The following is a 17,783-nucleotide window of genomic DNA, read 5'->3' as shown; positions in this document are numbered from 1 at the left end:
AGCTAGCACCCCGGCAACCCCTGACACCCTCGACAGCCTGACACCCCCCGCCAGAGGAGCGCTGTCGGCTGTTTTCATGTCACATGGCTTCAGGCGTTTTCCTTTTAAATGAATGTTGGCACCCGAGGGGGCAACAACGTGGAGGGAGACGGGGTTTTTGTCACAGCAGTGCAGAGATCTATCAGGAGCTGGAGTGATCGCCCCCCCCATGAGGCTGAAGTGTGGGGGGGCCTTATAATTAAAACAAAACTTCACACTACAGAAGGACTAATTCAGACAAAACAAGGTCTGAATGTGTCCAGCAGACCAAGAGATGGGACAAACTATGCTTACAGCTACAGTTCCCTGCAGGAGATCTGACTACAAGTCTCAGCAAAGACATTTTATATGAATCACATGGATTCACCTCATTTTTCAATATGAATACTTTGAACTCATAAACAACGGTTATCTAGCCTTTAAAGGTGACATATTCTGCTCTTTTTCATCAACATATCTTGGTCTAAGAGGTCCCCAAAACATGTCTTTAAAGTTTATGCTCATAAAAACACTTTGAAATCAGATTCTGGTCTGCCTGTAAACCCCTCTTTTTCAGCCCTGCTCAGAACAGGCTGTTTTCTGTGTCTGTGCCTTTAAATGAGAATGAGCTCTCTGACCACGCCCCCTCAGGAAGTGGGTGTGGCCTCGGCTGATCTAATATTTACATGTTGGCTGAATATAAACGGCTGCTCACAGACCCGCGTTACTTCAACCCTCTGAATCTGATCCAGAATCTGATCCTGACGGAGAGGCGCCTGCAGCAGGACCTTTCTGAACCATTGGTCACAGATTTAGTGTTTCTTGTTGTTTTATTTGTCAGTATGTAGACGTGTGTCTTGGTACACAGCTACAGCTACCAACATGTAGCTATGTGGCTATGCTAATTAGCGCTAGCACTTATCCATGATAAATAAAAATCATCCACTAGATCTTCAAATCTGCAGACGTGGGGAGTCAAAGCGACCTTTGTGTTTATTAAGACAGCCTACAACTAGCATGCCTCCCTCCTAAGCTCCTTGTTAGCACACATGTGTGCAGGGAATGAAAAACAGAGGAGGGGTTGAGTTGTATTTTATACAGTCTATGGGCTGAACAAGCTCCGAGCTCTGACTTCCTGTTACAGACCGGATGGCGTTGTGACGTATGAAAAACACTGAAAACTGAAACGGCTGGTTTCAGCACACATTTACAGAAAGGTGGAGAAATCAGAACAGGGGCAGAATGGAGTCTTTGACTTTTCAGGGGGTTTGTAGACAGGGACACAGATTTCAGGGAGAGAACCATTAAAAAGTCCATTTGGCATGATATGTCACCTTTAAGCTGTTGTGTTCCATTCCATTCATACGTTTTTGGAGTTTTGACCAATCAGAATCAAGTATTCAGCACGGCTGGGTTATAACACCTTATTCCTATAGTTTATCGATAAAAAAGCTTCAAATACACAGAAGTGAGTAGAAGAAGAAGCTGAGTAAGTTGAGCTCATTGTGGATCAGACTTCAGATTAATCTGCATCCTCCACTGGAACTGTTGCACGTTGTCTGGGCGGGACGCAGGGATTTCTCTGCACACTGACAAACAGATGGAGGGAAAACATCTCAGGCTGCCATGTTGTAATAACTCCCACTTGTCTGCCAGCGTTCTCACTTTGCTTCATGTTAACGCGGTCGTCTCCTGTTGAACCTCCAACTGCTCGCTCCTCGCTGTCTGCTGGCAGAGAGCCTGAACGTCCCGTCTCTGGCTCCTCTCCACGCTCAACAGATTCTCTGTTTTCTGTCTCACCCTCCTCACACATTCATCTTTTTTTTACACCTTTTCTTCCTCACACGCTTCAGAGAGTCCGTGCTCTACAACTTAAAGGACAGTTCTGTAGTTTTTTTAATCACTGAAATCAGAGTCAGCTGCTGGAATCAGAAGTAACCAAATCTTCTGTACATACAGTATCTCACAAAAGTGAGTCTACCCCTCACATTTCTTCTAAAGATGAAGCACAAGAAACCTTCAAACAGTTTGCTAAAGACAGCAGACTAAGGACATGGATTACTGGAACCATGTCTTGTGGTCTGATGAGACCAAGATAAACTTATTTGGTTCAGATGGTGTCAAGCGTGTGTGGTGGCACCCAGGTGAGGAGTACAAAGACAAGTGTGTGTTGCCTACAGTCCAGCATGGTGGTGGGAGTGTCATGGTCTGGGTCTGCATGAGTGCTGCCGGCACTGGGGAGCTACAGTTCACTGAGGGAACCATGAATGCCAACATGTACTGTGACATACTGAAGCAGAGCATGATCCCCTCCCTTCAGAAACTGGGCCACAGGGCAGTACTCCAACATGATAATGACCCCAAACACACCTCCAAGGCGGCCCCTGCCTTTGCTAAAGAAGCTGAGGGTGAAGGTGATGGAGTGGTCAAGCATGTCTCCAGACCTAAACCCTGTTGAGCATCTGTGGGGCGTCCTCAAACGGAAGGTGGAGGAGCGCAAGGTCTCTAACATCCATCAGCTCCGTGATGTCATCATGGAGGAGTGGAAGAGGGCTCCAGTGGGAACCTGTGAAGCTCTGGTGAACTCCATGCCCAAGAGGGTTCAGGCAGTGCTGGAAAATAATGGTGGCCACACAAAATATTGACACTTTGAGCCCAATGTGGACATTTTCACTGAGGGGTGTACTCACTTTTGTTGTCCATGGTTTAGACATTAATGGCTGTGTGTTGAGTTATTTTGAGGGGACACTGACTACTTTACATTATATCAAAGTTTCATTTCTCCAGTGTTGTCCCATTAAAGATATAATTAAATATGTGCAGAAATGTGAGGGGTGTACTCACTTCTGTGAGATACTGTAGTTTCTATAGACTAAAGAAAAGCTGTACGGGAGCATGGTGTTGCAGAGATGGAGAGGGTCTTTTCTTATCTGTAGATAATGAAAACATAATGATACTGGCTGCATGATACACACACCAACAAGTGAATGAGGGGAGTACTGGCACTTATTTTTCTCCACTTAGAGCAGTGGATGCAACCATGTAGGAAGTCTATCTGAGACCTGTGTGTGTGTGTGTGTGTGTGTGCACCAAGTAGGGAGCTGCAGGCTAATCGAGCCTTCAAAAGATCCTTGGATAAAAGCAGAGTGACTCTCTGCTGCCTCCTCTCAGCCCTCACCACCCACCCACAGATGCATGCTGGGAAGTCTTTGAAGCGGATGCTGGGTAGTAGCGACCCTGAGACTCGTCTGAAGGCTTTCAGCAGAGCTCAGGTGTTTGAGGAGCTGCAGGAGGAACGCTGAGTACGCTCGATGAGTACGGAGGTGTTTAAAGCTGCTGCCGCTCACAGGTGTTCTCTCACCTGTTCACAAGACAGACGGAGATGATCGACGGAACCACCATGACGCCAACCGATGGTTTGATTTAGAGCTTCAGTGAAGACTTATGTTCATATTTGAGTGACTGTATTCAAACGAGAGGCTTAAACACACTCTCTGACTGACTCACTGTAGAAAAATAAGTAGTATGGGAGGTAGAGCCTTCAGTTAATCAGGCCCCTCTCCTTTGGAATCATCTACCAGTCAGGGTCCGGGAGGCAGACACCCTCTCTACTTTTAAGAGTAGGCTTCAAATTTTCCTTTTTGATGAAGCTTATAGTTAGAGCTGGATCAGGCTTGGACCAGCTCTTAGTTATGCTGCTATAGGCTTAGACTGACACACTGGGATCCTGTCTTTCCCTCTCTCTCCTCTCTCTGCCTGTCTCTTACTTTAACTCTTCCTGTCCCATTAAAGTTACTAACCATAGACCTTTCTGGAGTCCCTGAGCTCCCTTGTCTCGTAGGTTCCTCTGGACCTCTGCTGTAGATTCCTTTTTTGGGTCTGTTATTCATCCTTTCTTTCTTTCTTTCATTCTGTCCTTCTAACTTTCTGTCCTTTCCTTTGTTTGTTTGTTTGTTTGTTTGTTTCTTCTTTCTTTCATTCCTTCTTTCTTTCTCTCTTCCGTCCTTCTAACTTTCTGTCCTTTCTTTTCTTTCTTGCTTTCTTCACTTCTTTCTCATTTTCCTTTCTTTCCTTCTTTCTTTCTTTAATTCCTTAATCCTTTCATTCCTTTCTCCTTTTATTCCTTTCTTTCCTTCTGTCATTCTTTCACCATTTATTCTCCTCTTTTTCTTTCTTCTGGTCTCCCTCTCTTCTCTCTTTTCTTAGACCTTTCTGGAGTCCCTGAGCTCCCTTGTCTCGTAGGTTCCTCTGGATCTCTGCTGCTGTGGACGTGCCAGACTCCAGCTGCTACGACTACTACTATCCGTCTCCCCACTATCATCTCTCTCTCTCTCTCTTCATCTCCCTCTATCCCTCTCTCCAACACGGTCTCAGCAGATGTGTGTCTAACATGAGTCTGGTCCTGCTGGAGGTTTCTGCCTGTTAAAGGAAGTTTGTCCTTGCCACTGTAACTTGCTAAATGCTGCAAAGTGCTCTGCTCATGGTGGATTAAGATGAGATCAGACTGAGTCCTGTCAGATAGGACTTATGTCTTTGTGGAATAAGGGTTCATTTTGAATTTGTACATGCCGCTCAGTGACGATGATCCAGAGTTGAGTCTTCATGGAAATGAATGTAAAAGGAGCACAGCAGCTCTTCTCTGTCTGTTCCAGTCTCTCTCAATGCTTCTCACGACACACTACACATCGTTTTCTTCCTCACTCCGGACACCACACGGTCCACGGTTCACTCTGTGACTCACCATCACTTATTCAGCTCCAATTTATCCAGATTAGACACAAACCCAGCCGTAATTCTCACACACTGAAACCCTCCTGAACCCCGAAGGCCTCGCTGCTCGGCTGGTTTCTGACAGCTCCAACCACTCACACCGGATAAAAATAGAAAATCTGCCAATTAGATTCTGTACGGAGGGAAGACTGGTTTTTACTTTCCGGAGCGTGTTCTCACGACTGAATCAGAATCAGGAGGATCGGCATGAAATTACAGGGATTTTTTTTGTCATCCTTTAAGATAAATTCATGAGATTCAGTCAGAAAATGTTCCTTTTTTTAAAATTCCCTCATAGTAAAAGACAGTTCAAATCCAAACTTTAACCCTTTAAAGACGAGTTTCTCTGTTCATATCTGTAAAGCATGAAGTAAGATGTCAGCGTTTTCATACAGATGAAATATTCTGTATGTGCTGCATCACTTTACACCAACATGAAGTCTGACTTTCCTGATATGTACACTCTTAAACACTTAAAGCTAGGGTTGGTAGTCATGGAAAACTAGCATGAATTTGAATGTAGCATGTCCTCAGGACTCTGTCTAAGTGTGTCTAAATCTGACTACCAACCTCAGCTTTAAGTAATTGTATTGCTTTTTATTGTTATGATACTGAGCGATGGAAAGCGATGCGTTCACTGACCTGATGAAAAAGGAGGCTGCAGCAGACGGGGTCTGGCTGGTCTGGGTGGCGGTGCTGTGAGATGCAGGTTTGACGTCATGACTTGAAGTCTTCATGGTCACATAGTCGGCATCTGAAGTTAAACCCTGAAACACGAGACACAAGACATGAGTTGACATTACTTTCTGCTGATTTAACATGTTACTAATTTAGGAAATAGAATTTTTAATTGTTGCTAACCAAGGCTGAATTCAAGGCTTACTTCTCCTGGATGAAGTTTTGCAAAATAGTTAGATCAGATTGAAGCGTTCAGATAGGATCCAAATAAAGAAGATATTCAGATTATATCAGATGATCCAGTTTAGTTTTTCGTCCTGATCAAACCTTCCGCTACTTATTGAGAACTTTTGAGTAGTTTAACTTTGATCCAAATAAATCTGGATTATCCGGCTAGATAACATCAGACTTCAACCAGATCCAGATCCATGTCCGGTCCATCTCCGATCTGCTGCGGTCCTGCTCTGTACTCTCTCGTTCGTCAACACCCACAGGTTGTGTTTTCAGAACGCAGCACGGAGCAGGACCGCCGGACAGCTGGAGTCATGTGACCGAGGTTTTCCCGCAGTAATCCCTGAATCAAGGATTCTCCTCCTCCTCCTCTCCTCATCCATGTTGTCTTTCTGGTCCTCTGAAAACCTCTGACCTGTTGACTCCAGGCCTGGCTTCGCTCATCATGACTTTGGTTTGTTGTTGTAGTTAAGTGAAATACGATCTGGTGATAACACAGAGTGTTTTATTCTGAAAATTAACCGGATGTTTTCATTTTGTTTTGGTGAAACCTGACTTCCTGTCCCGCTCCATCTGCTCTGTTGAGATTGATGCGTCGTGCTCCGGCATCCGGCACAAATAGAAGTCTTGTGTATCTGATCCGGAGGACTTTGACCTGCCGGATCAGAGACGCAGCCGGAACGCAACGGAGCGGATCCAGTGGAAGTTAACACATTGACTAGAATAGAAACCTATCAGATCTGGTGCTGGGACAGATCGTAGACGGACCAGAACTCTACCCGACATCAGGGTTGAAAAAAGAACTACTCTGTCCCCATAAAATGATTCACTAAGTAACTTAAATATCAAATATGGAATATGAAACATAAAGCATCTGTTAGGACCTTTCAGTTTGTGTGGATTTTGGCGCCCCCTGTGGACAAACTAGTATGTAGCCCTGTTTAGAGTTCCGGTAATGCAGATTGTTAAAAGTCTGGATCTTGATCAGGTTGAATCAAACCAAGAGAAAGTGAGATAGAGAGATTGATTACCTGACCAGAGTTGGAGTTTGAGATCACACTGCTGAAAAAAGTGCTCTTTGCTTCACATTGTTTAGTTTTAGATTCAAACCAGCAGCTGGGGCTCATGGGTAATGTAGTGTTTAGTGACAGGAAGCACCTGCATTGTATAGATAAGTACAGACATCCCTCAGATAAACTAACTCAGCATAAGAGTTTTCTCTCACAGCAATGAGTCAAGGCCGATCCCAGAGGAGCAGCAGCAGCAGGAAACATGGCCGCCGCTGCTGCTGGCTCGTTAGCTTGAAGCTTCATTAGCAGCAGAAGGAGGAAGCTCTGGATGAGGAGCTCATTAACTAATTATCTCTGGTCATTAGCGTGTTCACTGGTATCCAAAGTCCCCATCCTGCTCAATCACAATGTGGCTGCTTTAAGAGCTGAGGCAGTTTTTACTGCTTACTGTAGCTCTCAGCCAATCCTGCTGAGTCATGCTAACAGATGGAGAGCACAGAGGACGTCTGCTGTGCTGCTATAGGCTCAGAGTTTAATCACCTGCACAGGTAATGTCTACGGTTTTACTGAGCAGTATACTTACAGCTTTGTTGGCTACCAAACAGAATAGAAACAATAATTTATAGCTGTTTCACAGATTTGCTAGCTAACTGTGAATCCTGCTGAGTCATGCTAACAACTGGAGAGCACAGAGGACGGTTGGCTGTTTTAAAGTCAGAATATTAATTACTACTTTTTTATTCAACAGTATATATTAAGCATTACATTGAAGAAGATGTTGGTGATATAATAATAAGTGCTAACTGGAGCTAACCACTAATCCTGCTGAGTCATGCTAACAAACACGTAGCACAAACGGTCGGATCTGCTTTGATTTTTTAAAACAGAGTGAATTTGTGATATCTGTTTTGAACAGTATTATTTTCAACAAGTCTTGATGTTGTAACTGTGCTATCAGTGAAATAAACAGGCTTATAAATGTAATTATATCATTACCAGTCACTTAGCTCTCACACATTATCAATAATAGGATTCTGGAGGCTGCGGTTGTTGTTGAGTGTGACCTGGTTCTGTCAGGACACAATCCTCCCTCGTCTTCCTCTGTTTGTTTTCCCTGTTTGTCTCTGGGCTGAGATCTGTGGCCTGGTTATGGTGGATTAACGTGGTAACAGGAAACACTGACTGGGGAGTCCATTATTCAGCGGTTTCACTGGGACACACTCTGCCAGCTAACAGGATTACACAGAGAGCTGCAGGCGAGCCGAGCAAACGTCCAGAACGAAACCCCCGAAACACAAACCAGAGCCAGGGAACAGGAACAGGAACAGGAACAGGGACGCAGTTATTCAGTCCCATGTTTCTGAAGATGAATTTTTTATCATATTTTATTTGTCTTGGTTTAGTTTAGCTATCTGAGTGGGATTTGTAGTTTTTTCGTGTGTATTGTTTGAGTTAGTTTATCTTATTTTGGTGTAATTTGTGTTTTTTGTTTGGTACTGATTCAGTCAGGAGCTTTATTTAGTTTGGGGCATTTTTGTTTGGTGTGTTTTCTGGCTCACTTTGGTTTTGTCCAAATTATTATTATCATGATCATTTTAACTCTTCCTGTCCCATTAAAGTTACTAACCATAGACCTTTCTGGAGTCCCTGAGCTCCCTTGTCTCGTAGGTTCCCTTGAGCTGCCGTAGACGTCCTCCTGCTGGGGACGTTCCAGACTCCAGCGGCAACAGCTTCTACTACTCGTCTCATCACTATCACCGCTCCCTCTCTCTTATTCTCCCTCTATCCCTCTCTCCAACTCGGTCTCAGCAGATGTGTGTCTAACATGAGTCTGGTCCTGCTGGAGGTTTCTGCCTGTTAAAGGAACTTTGTCCTCTCCACTGTAACTAGCTAAATACTGTGAGGTGCAATGCTCATGGTGGATTAAGGTGGGGTCAGACTGAGTCTGATCCTGTCTTGGTGTTGGGTCTCTGTTCACAATTTGACATAGAGTGGTCTAGACCTGCTCTGTTTGTAAAAGAGTCTTGAGATAACGTTTGTTGTGATTTGGTGCTATACAAATAAAGATTGATTGATATTCCTATTATTATCAGTAGTAGCAGTAATAGTAGTAGTAATATTACTTTAACTATTACTTTCAGTATTATAATTATTAATAATACAATTATATATCTATTTATTATTATTATTATTATTATTATTATTATTATCATTATTATAACTAATATTATTTATTGTTTTTGTATTTTGTATCATTACTTTATATTAAATATGATTTATTATTTTATATTGTTACTATGATTTATTGCTTTGATGTGTATTGTTATTGTTATAACATATTGCTTTAATATGGATCATTATTCTAATTATTATTTATTGTTTTTATATTTATTATTTTCATTTTTAATTATTGTGTATTTTTTGTGGGTTTTGTTTCTTTTGTAGGATTTAAGTCAACATACATTATTTATTTTTTATCTTGGTTTAATTTTGGTTTGTTTTTTGTTCTCTTTGAGGTTTGTGTCATTTTTGGCTCTGTGTGGTTTTCTTTAGCTCACTTTGATTTGACCTTGTTCTTTATTTGTTGTAATCTATGGAGTTGTTTTTTTGTTGTTTGAGTTACTTATTAAATTACATGTTGGTCATATAGATTTGATGCCTTAACTCCTGAATCAGCTCCTAAGATGTCGTGCCAAACTGCAGGTTGTGTGTCTGCTTTTTGGCTGCAGGTAGAATAATCAGCTTAGGTCCACCTGTTCTTGGTCCCGGTTCAGTTCCTGTTCTTTTCACCTTTAATGTTAAAGCCTGCAGGATTCCTTAGAATCTAAATCATATATTCACCATCCTGCACAGACACAGAAGAGCCTGCTTTCATTTTAACCTCCAAATGAAGAGTTAAGATATTCTAAATGTGCAGTTTTTAACCCTTTGTGGTTGAAGCTCTGTTTTGTGAGAGGAAGCATCTTTTCTCACCAATGTCTGCTGTTTTCCCTGAACTCTGACTGGAGGTGTTGTAGAAACTCTAAAACCTTAAGCGGCTCACATGCAGGCATCAATTTGGGATCCTGAGAGTCTGGGTTTTTGGAGGATCAGGGTTCCTGATGAAGGTGGAATAATGAGGTGGATAATAAAGACACGGCTCCCTGCAGCGGCTGGAGGGTTTATTGGTCGTCTCACCGGCGCTGCTGTCACCAGCTGCTCTACCAGAAGTGATCTCATCTCTGAGTTTGACTTCAGCAGGAAACACTGAACGCTGCGACACATTGAGCATCTTGTTATTCCTTATCTCAACATGGAGGGCACTTTAGGGTTCCCTCAGGTCCTCCACTCACCTCAGTGTCCTCCGGTCTGTAGCAGGACACCCTCCACACCCCCTCTAGGTAGTTCTGTGCGTTCAGGGGGAGGGGCGTGACAGTCGCCAGCCCTCTGGCTCCACCCCCACCAAGATAGGTGCTCTGAACTCCGCCCCATCCCCAGGAAGCTCCGCCTCCTATCTGCTCCTCAGTGGACCATCTCTGCTGCTTCACCGGGAGCTCGTCGACCCCCCAGCTGCTCTCAGTGGCCGGGTGCGGTTGAGGGCGAGCGGTGGCGGTGGGCGCAGCAGGGCGAGGCGTCATCTCCCTGCTGATGCCGAGAGCACGCCGCAGAGCGAGGCGCCTCAGCTGGTTGAAGGAGGCGCTGCAGACGTCACAGCGGGCATCGGGGGAAGCATGGCGGCCGGGGCGAGGCCAGTGGAGGCGCTGCAGCTTACTGAGGAGGAAGGAGGAGTAGGCCGGGTCCTAAAGAGAGAGAGAGAAGGTCAAAGAATTTACACTCTGCTTTAAACTCAACGCTCTGTGTTGTCTTGTTGTGTTTGAGCTGCAGGGACGTCCTCACACATGTTACTGAACACCTCTCCTCCTCCTCTCAGACAGACGACCTGTGTGAACAGGACATTCTGGGGATTGTCCAGAATTCAAAAGTGGCTTCAGATATTCATGTAACACTGAGTTAGAAATGCTTCCTTTGGAATCTGATCTTATTCAATTTACTGTAAATACAAAACATGTATGACTGCATGACTTCCAAATGTTTTTCAGCGCTTTTGTACGATGTTTGTCCTGAAATATTTAGTCTGCCTTCATCGGTGGAGACGTGATAACAGCAGGGATTTAACTCCTGGGCTGAGTATTTATTTGCTTCTGCTGTAAATCCAAATTTTTAAGCCCAAAGGTTTAATTTCTGGTTTAATTTTCTGGTTGGTGCGACCTCAGACCTCTCCTGAGATCAGAACACACAGTTTGAACTCTAATCTAAAGCGAAAGTTAAACTAACGACGACCAAAATGAAACTTAAGGAGTCAAAAGTCTCTCACAGCACGTCAAAAGAAAGGCAACAAAGACAATTGTATTTAATTTGCTTGTGTTTTGTTTTTTGCATGTGTTTTCTTAAGTTGCAGTGCTGGGAGCTCTCAGGGCCACCGTAATTTAGGGACTGAGACCGAAGACCAAGACCATATATATCAAAGAAAAATCATCATGAGAGTTAACAAAGTAAAATACTTTTGTTTATTTTATTTAGGTTTGCTTTAAGAAAACATCTTCATCAATTTGACAACACATGCGCAGCCTTTAGAAAACATGATGCAAAGACCACAACACAACAGAAGCGTTTCCAGAGGACACTTAAATGCGATGCACACGTCCGGACATGCTTGTTGATGATGCAGATTTTGAGTCACAGCACTATTAAGGTTCTCTTACCATCAGTGGTGTTGGAAAATGAGATAAAACAGAAAGTGTTTTTGATTTATTTTAACATTGTGATCGCATGTTTAACAGCAGATCACTGCAATAGGCTGAATCATGCGATCACAATGTTAAAATAAATCAAAAACACTTACTGTTTTATCTCATTTTCCAACACCACTGACAGTAAGAGAACCTTTATAGCGCTGTGACTCAAAATCTGCATCATCAACAAGCGTGTCTGGACGTGTGCATCACTTTCAAGTGTCCTCTGGAAACACTTCCGTTGTGTTGCGGTCTTTGCAGCATGTTTTCTGAATGCTGCTCATGTGTTATCAAATTGATGAAGATGTTTCCTTAAAGCTGCTGTGAGGAACTTTTGCTTTGTATCAATTCTGGCGCCCCCTTGTGGACAAAGTGATACCTCTTATCTCTTGTCCTATACATGCAGAAGTAGTGTTTTCAACAAAAGCCTCATCCTGTTGTGTTCAACAGTCAAGTTTATCAGGCAGTGTGATTATTTTCTATGAAAACAGTCAAAGAAAGGCTGTTTCTGAAGCAAGATGTCCATCATCTGGTCTGGCACATACACCCCCAGGGCGGTTTCAGGCATCAAAAATTACAACAGAGAAGGTGTCAGTGTTGCTGCTGATGGTCTTGTTTGCTATTGAAGGTCATAAAGAGGCATCAGTATCATTTTCAGTCTGTTTCTCAGCCAGTTCAAAACTCCTCACAGGGCCTTTAAGTTTCAGAGCTTTGAGCTCTCAGGGCCACCGTACTAAATGCCTTCGTCTCGGTGCACTCTGGTCTCAGACATGTCTTGGTCTCGGTTAATGTGGTCTTGACTATAACACTACAAGTTTGTCATGAAACCGTCTATTCAAAGAGGGACTTGCAGAGAAAACGCTCTAAGACACATCTGTGTGATGACGTTGAGAAAACTTGAAGACGACAAAAACTTTCAAAGAGAAGGAAAACTTCAAGGAGACTTTTGAAAAAAATCATCAGAACATTTCAGTAAAAAGAGATTAGAGAAGTTTTAAATGAAAATGTTTGTTTGGAGTTTTCTGCAGCAACAAAAGATTTGAGACCGACTCCATAAAGTTTATGAACCAGCAGCTGCTCCGTCTGCAGCGTATTCATCTCCCATCACAAAGAATGATCTGCCTCTCAGCCGTCTATCAAGCAGCTGCTCGGATACACACACACATGCACACACACACACATACACACGCACACACGGCGGCAGCAGCAGGACATAAAAGCTGTCAGCGTCTGAAGAGGCAGATTTACAGTCAGTCTGTCGGGATCACGAGTGCAGGTCAGCTCCACCACAAGTGTCAGCGTGCTCCATAACATCACACTCAGACAGCCAATCAGACGCCTGCAGTGACACCAGGAGCAGCATGTAGAAGATACACAGAGAGTCTAAAGGGCCCTGAGGTCATTGTGAAGCACCGCCGCTGCAGCTCCGCTCAGCTTTTACAGCTTCTTTGTTTGACCTTTGACCTCTGCTCTTGTCCTGCAGGGCAGCCGGCAGGGGGTCAAACAGCAGCTTAAAGTTCAGGCTGAAGTCAGGAGGAATTCATCAGGGCAACAAACCGGATTCAAGTTTAGAAAAATCCCCCAAAAATCACAAAGTTCTGCAGAGTCTGATTTCACTGAGACGTGGATTTTAAACCAGAGGAGTAAAAACACACGAAAACAGTTCTATTTCTAAGTAGAAGCATCGTTGTGTCTACTTTAAAATCATTCCTGGTCTTAAAAGCCAAGGTAGACACATTTACAATCACTCATGCAGATTTGTTCATCCTGCAGCAGGTAAGCAGGCTGTAACATCTGCAACATGACCCTCCATGGATCAAAGTGAGTCCTCTTAAAGCTCTTGTTTTAGTCCCTGACAGGCTCACGGTGTTACTCTAAGAGTCTGACAACATTGATGATTTCTCTCTACAAACATCACACTACACTTAATCCTCAGAGCTCAGGAGCTGCTGCGTCTTTCAAAGTAAAAACTGACCTGTAGAGTCCGCTCAGCTCTCTGCGTCCTCTGATTCCTCCTGAAGATGCTTCCAGGTCTGACTGCAGACCAGCAGAGTCTGGTTCTTTCTGCCTCCACACGTCTGTGCTGTAAATCTTTCCTCTGTTCAGTGGAGGCGACGGCGGGGCGTCACAGCAGCAGCTGCACACGACAACTTCTGTGCCGCCGCTCCACTCTCAGAAACACTGGATCTAGATTTATTTACTCTTTCAGGAGAGAGGACTTCAAACAGAGGAGCTTCAGAGTCTGAGTTTAACGGTCTCCGATCTGATAGGTTTCTATTCTAGTCAATGTGTTAACTTCCACTGGATCCGCTCTGTTTCCAGATACCTAAGACTTCTATTTGTGCCGGATGCCGGAGCACGACGCATCAATCTCAACAGAGCAGATGGAGCGGGACAGGAAGTCAGGTTTCACCAAAACAAAATGAAAACATTCGGTTAATTTTCAGAATAAAACACTCTGTGTTATCACCAGATCGTATTTCACTTAACTACAACAACAAACCAAAGTCATGATGAGCGGAGCCAGGCCTGGAGTCAACAGGTCAGAGGTTTTCAGAGGACCAGAAAGACAACATGGATGAGGAGAGGAGGAGGAGGAGAATCCTTGATTCAGGGATTACTGCGGTGAAACCTCGGTCACATGACTCCAGCTGTCCGGCGGTCCTGCTCCATGCTCTGTTCTGAAAACACAACCGGTCGGTGTTGATTGGCAAGAGAGCACGGAGCTGGTGGACCGCAGCGGATCGAAGATGGACCAGACTGGTGGAAGTCCCGGGTAACTCCTGAAAGGTCGGTGTTAGACGAAGGGATTGGAAAGTTGTCTTTGACACCTCTAGAGGAAGCAGGATTGGATGTTCTGCACAAAAAAATTCTTGAAAATCCCCCGGACAAAATCAGACAGGGAGAACATTTACCACTTTGTCCACAGGGGGCGCCAAACTCAACACAAACTATACTTCGTCAACAAGAAACGTGTCATAAAAACTGGATTTCAGCTCCGGGTTCTTCATGGATTTTATTTTTGGCAGAATTTGACTGAATGTTGTAAAAATTTCCCCAAAATAAAAAAAAAAACCTCCTCTGGGTTTTGCTCGAACAAACTCAAACATTTCCTCAAACATTTCCTCAAACATTTCCTCAAACATCTCTCTCTCTCTCTCTCTCTCTCTCTCTCTCTCTCTCTCTCAGTCTCTCTCAGTCTCTCTCTCTCTCTCTCTCTCTCTCTCTCTCTCTCTCTCTCTCTCTCTCTCTCTCTCTCTCTCTCTCTCTCTCTCTCTCTCTCTCTCTCTCTCTCTCTCTCTCTCTCCGTCTGTCCACGGGTCAGTTTGTTTTCTGAATGGAGAAAATTGATTCATTTCAAGCGACACGTTCATTAATCACCGCTCTGATTCTCCTCTGTGTGAGCGGGAGAGTGTGTGAATGCTAATTACTCTCTCAAAGTGTGTTTGATGTTGCTGAAGGTAAAAGCTGAACCGGCCTCCCTCGGCTCTAATTATCTCATTAATCACGAGCGCTGCGGGCGGAGAACGTCTCTGTGCTGGGGTTCATTTTGTCAGACGTGAGAACCTGCAGACCGCCGAGAAAAGAACATCCTAACGCGGTCTCTCAGTTCTGTTCAGTTTGTTTCCAGTGAGTCTGAGCAAACAGGTATCTAATAGTGTCAGCGTTAATGTGTGAAGCTAAATCAAAGAAGTTAACTACAGCGCGGATAAAACTGACTGCAGGTCAGGAAAGAGGACCTGAAAGAAACAGATAATGTGGAACTCCTGAAAAGTGCTGTCGCATTAACCAGGGATCCCTGTCCGTCAGCGAGTCATAAGAAGTATCTCATGATAATACTCGGCTTTCTTATTGATCTTCAGGCTCTGTAAAATGCTTCATTCTGATTGGTCTACACCCCTTGACAACGGTTATTAACTTTCACTAACATGAGCAACACCAGAGGCAAACTGATCACACGTCATGTCAAATCAATCTGCAGAAAAGGCACATTTAGCTTCTGCTTGTTGACACCATAGACCGTAAGGTGAGGTAAAATGTTAGCTTCTGTTAGCAGGCTTAATCTGCAAGCTACGGACATTTCCATCTTGGATCCTGTCCATCAATATGATCAAGTTTTGGCTTTCTTACTGGTCTTCTGGTTATGTAAAATGCTTGATTCTGATTGGTCTAAACCCCTTGTTAGAGCCATAGAGTAATTTGAGTGTATGTGCCTTTAATTGTCATGGTGCAGGTACACTAATTGGTGCTGCTAAATGGGAGCAACTGAGCATGTGCGATGCAATGTGTGCTTTCACCTGAGCAGGACAAGGACAGCATATTTTCTAACCGTAGCTTTGTTTTAGTTTTTTAAAGTTTTGTCGCTTTTGTGGAAATATTTTAGAGACTAGAGAAGGGATTTTTGTTTGATGATAGTTCAGTCAGACAACTCAAGTTTACTTAAGATAAAGACATTTAGGAGTAATGAGAGAGGACTAACCCCACTCGGAGCCCGCAGGTGGATGCCGGGGAGGAGGTGGGTACAAAGGTTTTCACACAGCACTGAGCAGGACAGCAGGAGCACTTGCAAAGCAGAGGCAGAGACAGGGAGACTTGCAGGTTAAATAGACCGCCAATGAGGGGATGTTGAGATCAACTAGTAGGGAGGATGATGACGTGTCAGTATGAATGAGCGCAGCTCGAGTTGTCTGCCTGAACTAGCTTGCAGGCGGCGCTCCATTTCAATTAGTTCTCAGTTTGTTTAATTTTATACGGCATCAATTAAATTTTTTGAGTAAACCTGTTTTACGCACGAGTCAGAAATATCACGCCCTGCAGAAGTGGCAAAGAAGGTTTTTGCTTAAAGTTGCCACTACACCCCTTGATGACGGTTATTAACTTTTGCTAACATGAGCAACATCAGAGACCAACTGGTCACACGTCATGTCAAATCAATCCACTGAGAAGAGTTCAGACACATTTAGCTTCTGCTTCTTGACGGACGGACATTTTCATGTTGGATCCTGTCCATCAATATGATGAAGGAGCGGAGCAGGTGAGAGAAACTTCAGGTTAGCGATCTCTACAAAGAAAGTTAAACCCTGAGCGGTGGTGATGATAGCAGCAGGGTTCAAAGTTGTGACATTAGTTTCTTTTTAAAGGTGTGTGAACCTCAGAGCTCAGAGAAGAAGGAGAGCTGAATGAGGACAGTTTCATGTTCAATCCACCGACACAGGCAGAGAAGAATCCATCACCATGGACCGATCACTGAGGAGGAATCACTGGGAATATTTTTAAAATCATTTAAATCAACAAAAATAATCTTTTAATCAATGCTTTTACCAACGTGTCAGGACTCTGTTTCCCATAACTACCTGCTAACCAAACATTGTCCCTTACATAACTGCCCACCAGACTGACACTGATCAGACATTTTATACTTCCTGAACATGGACTAAAAGGCTTAAACTCCGCCCCCAGCATCATATGACATATGACTGACAGCTTAGCGGGAAAAGATTTCCTGGATAAGTCAAACTTCTCTCACATTAAAGACCTGCTGCAGTCTCACTGGATGGTGGATAAGAGAACACACTCGTCTCTGTCCGTTCAAAATAGAGTGGCGTCCAGCAGCTCTGAAGTGAGGCAGCAGGTGAAACACACACACACACACACACACACACACTCAGTGTTATCAGTCCCACACAGCCTACTCTGAGGCTCCTCACAGCAGGACATCTGTCCTCAAGGCCCTGACACCCCCCAAAAAAAGAAAGTGTTGAGAAAATGAACAAAAGATTGAAAAGAGGGAAACAGTCCAGATCTGTGCTTCTGCAACAACAGACCTGAGGTCAGACCGTCTCACATAAAGGGATTCTCTCTAATCTCAAACCTCTCCTCCTCCTCCTTCTGGTTGTTTGTTTTTTTGATGAGGTTTGTTCTTTAATGACTTAATACTGCCTGGATCTGTGTTTCTCAAACAGGGTCCCAACCCCTCTAGTGGTACTTTGCAGAACTGCAGGGGGTCCTTCAGATTCTTTTAAGCAGCTATTTCTAAAACATCAGCCAGACATTTATTCTTAAATCATAAAAATGCAATACGTTCATTAAGAAGTAAAATATTAGTTTCACAAACAACATTTTATATTTTTTGTTTTCATGGGAACCATTACAACAATTTTCAAGATTCAATGTGTTTCATGTGATTGTAAAAGTCCATTATAATGAAAAGTGACAGGCAAAATGTCCCCAAAACTGCAGTTCCTCAAGTGTCCACTAGAGGCTGCCTCCTAAAGTGAGTCAGTCCCCATAGAGCCCCATGTTA

At 43.7% G+C, this 17,783-nt stretch overlaps 1 protein-coding gene across 1 annotated transcript in view; it reads right to left on the bottom strand.

Moving 5' to 3' along the window:
- LOC117823865 (kinesin-like protein KIF26A) overlaps nucleotides 1–17,783 on the bottom strand; it is a 70,947-nt gene that overhangs the window by 47,988 nt on the left and 5,176 nt on the right. The window contains exons 2-3 of the mRNA XM_034699121.1: nucleotides 10,040–10,486; nucleotides 5,431–5,555 (exon numbers count right to left, since the gene is read on the bottom strand). Coding sequence (XP_034555012.1) covers nucleotides 5,431–5,555; nucleotides 10,040–10,486 — 572 coding nt within the window. The remainder of the gene's footprint in view (nucleotides 1–5,430; nucleotides 5,556–10,039; nucleotides 10,487–17,783) is intronic.

Source organism: Notolabrus celidotus, chromosome 13, assembly GCF_009762535.1.
Source record: "Notolabrus celidotus isolate fNotCel1 chromosome 13, fNotCel1.pri, whole genome shotgun sequence".
Taxonomy (NCBI): Eukaryota; Metazoa; Chordata; class Actinopteri; order Labriformes; family Labridae; genus Notolabrus; species Notolabrus celidotus.
This window is presented reverse-complemented; position numbering and strand designations above follow the sequence as displayed.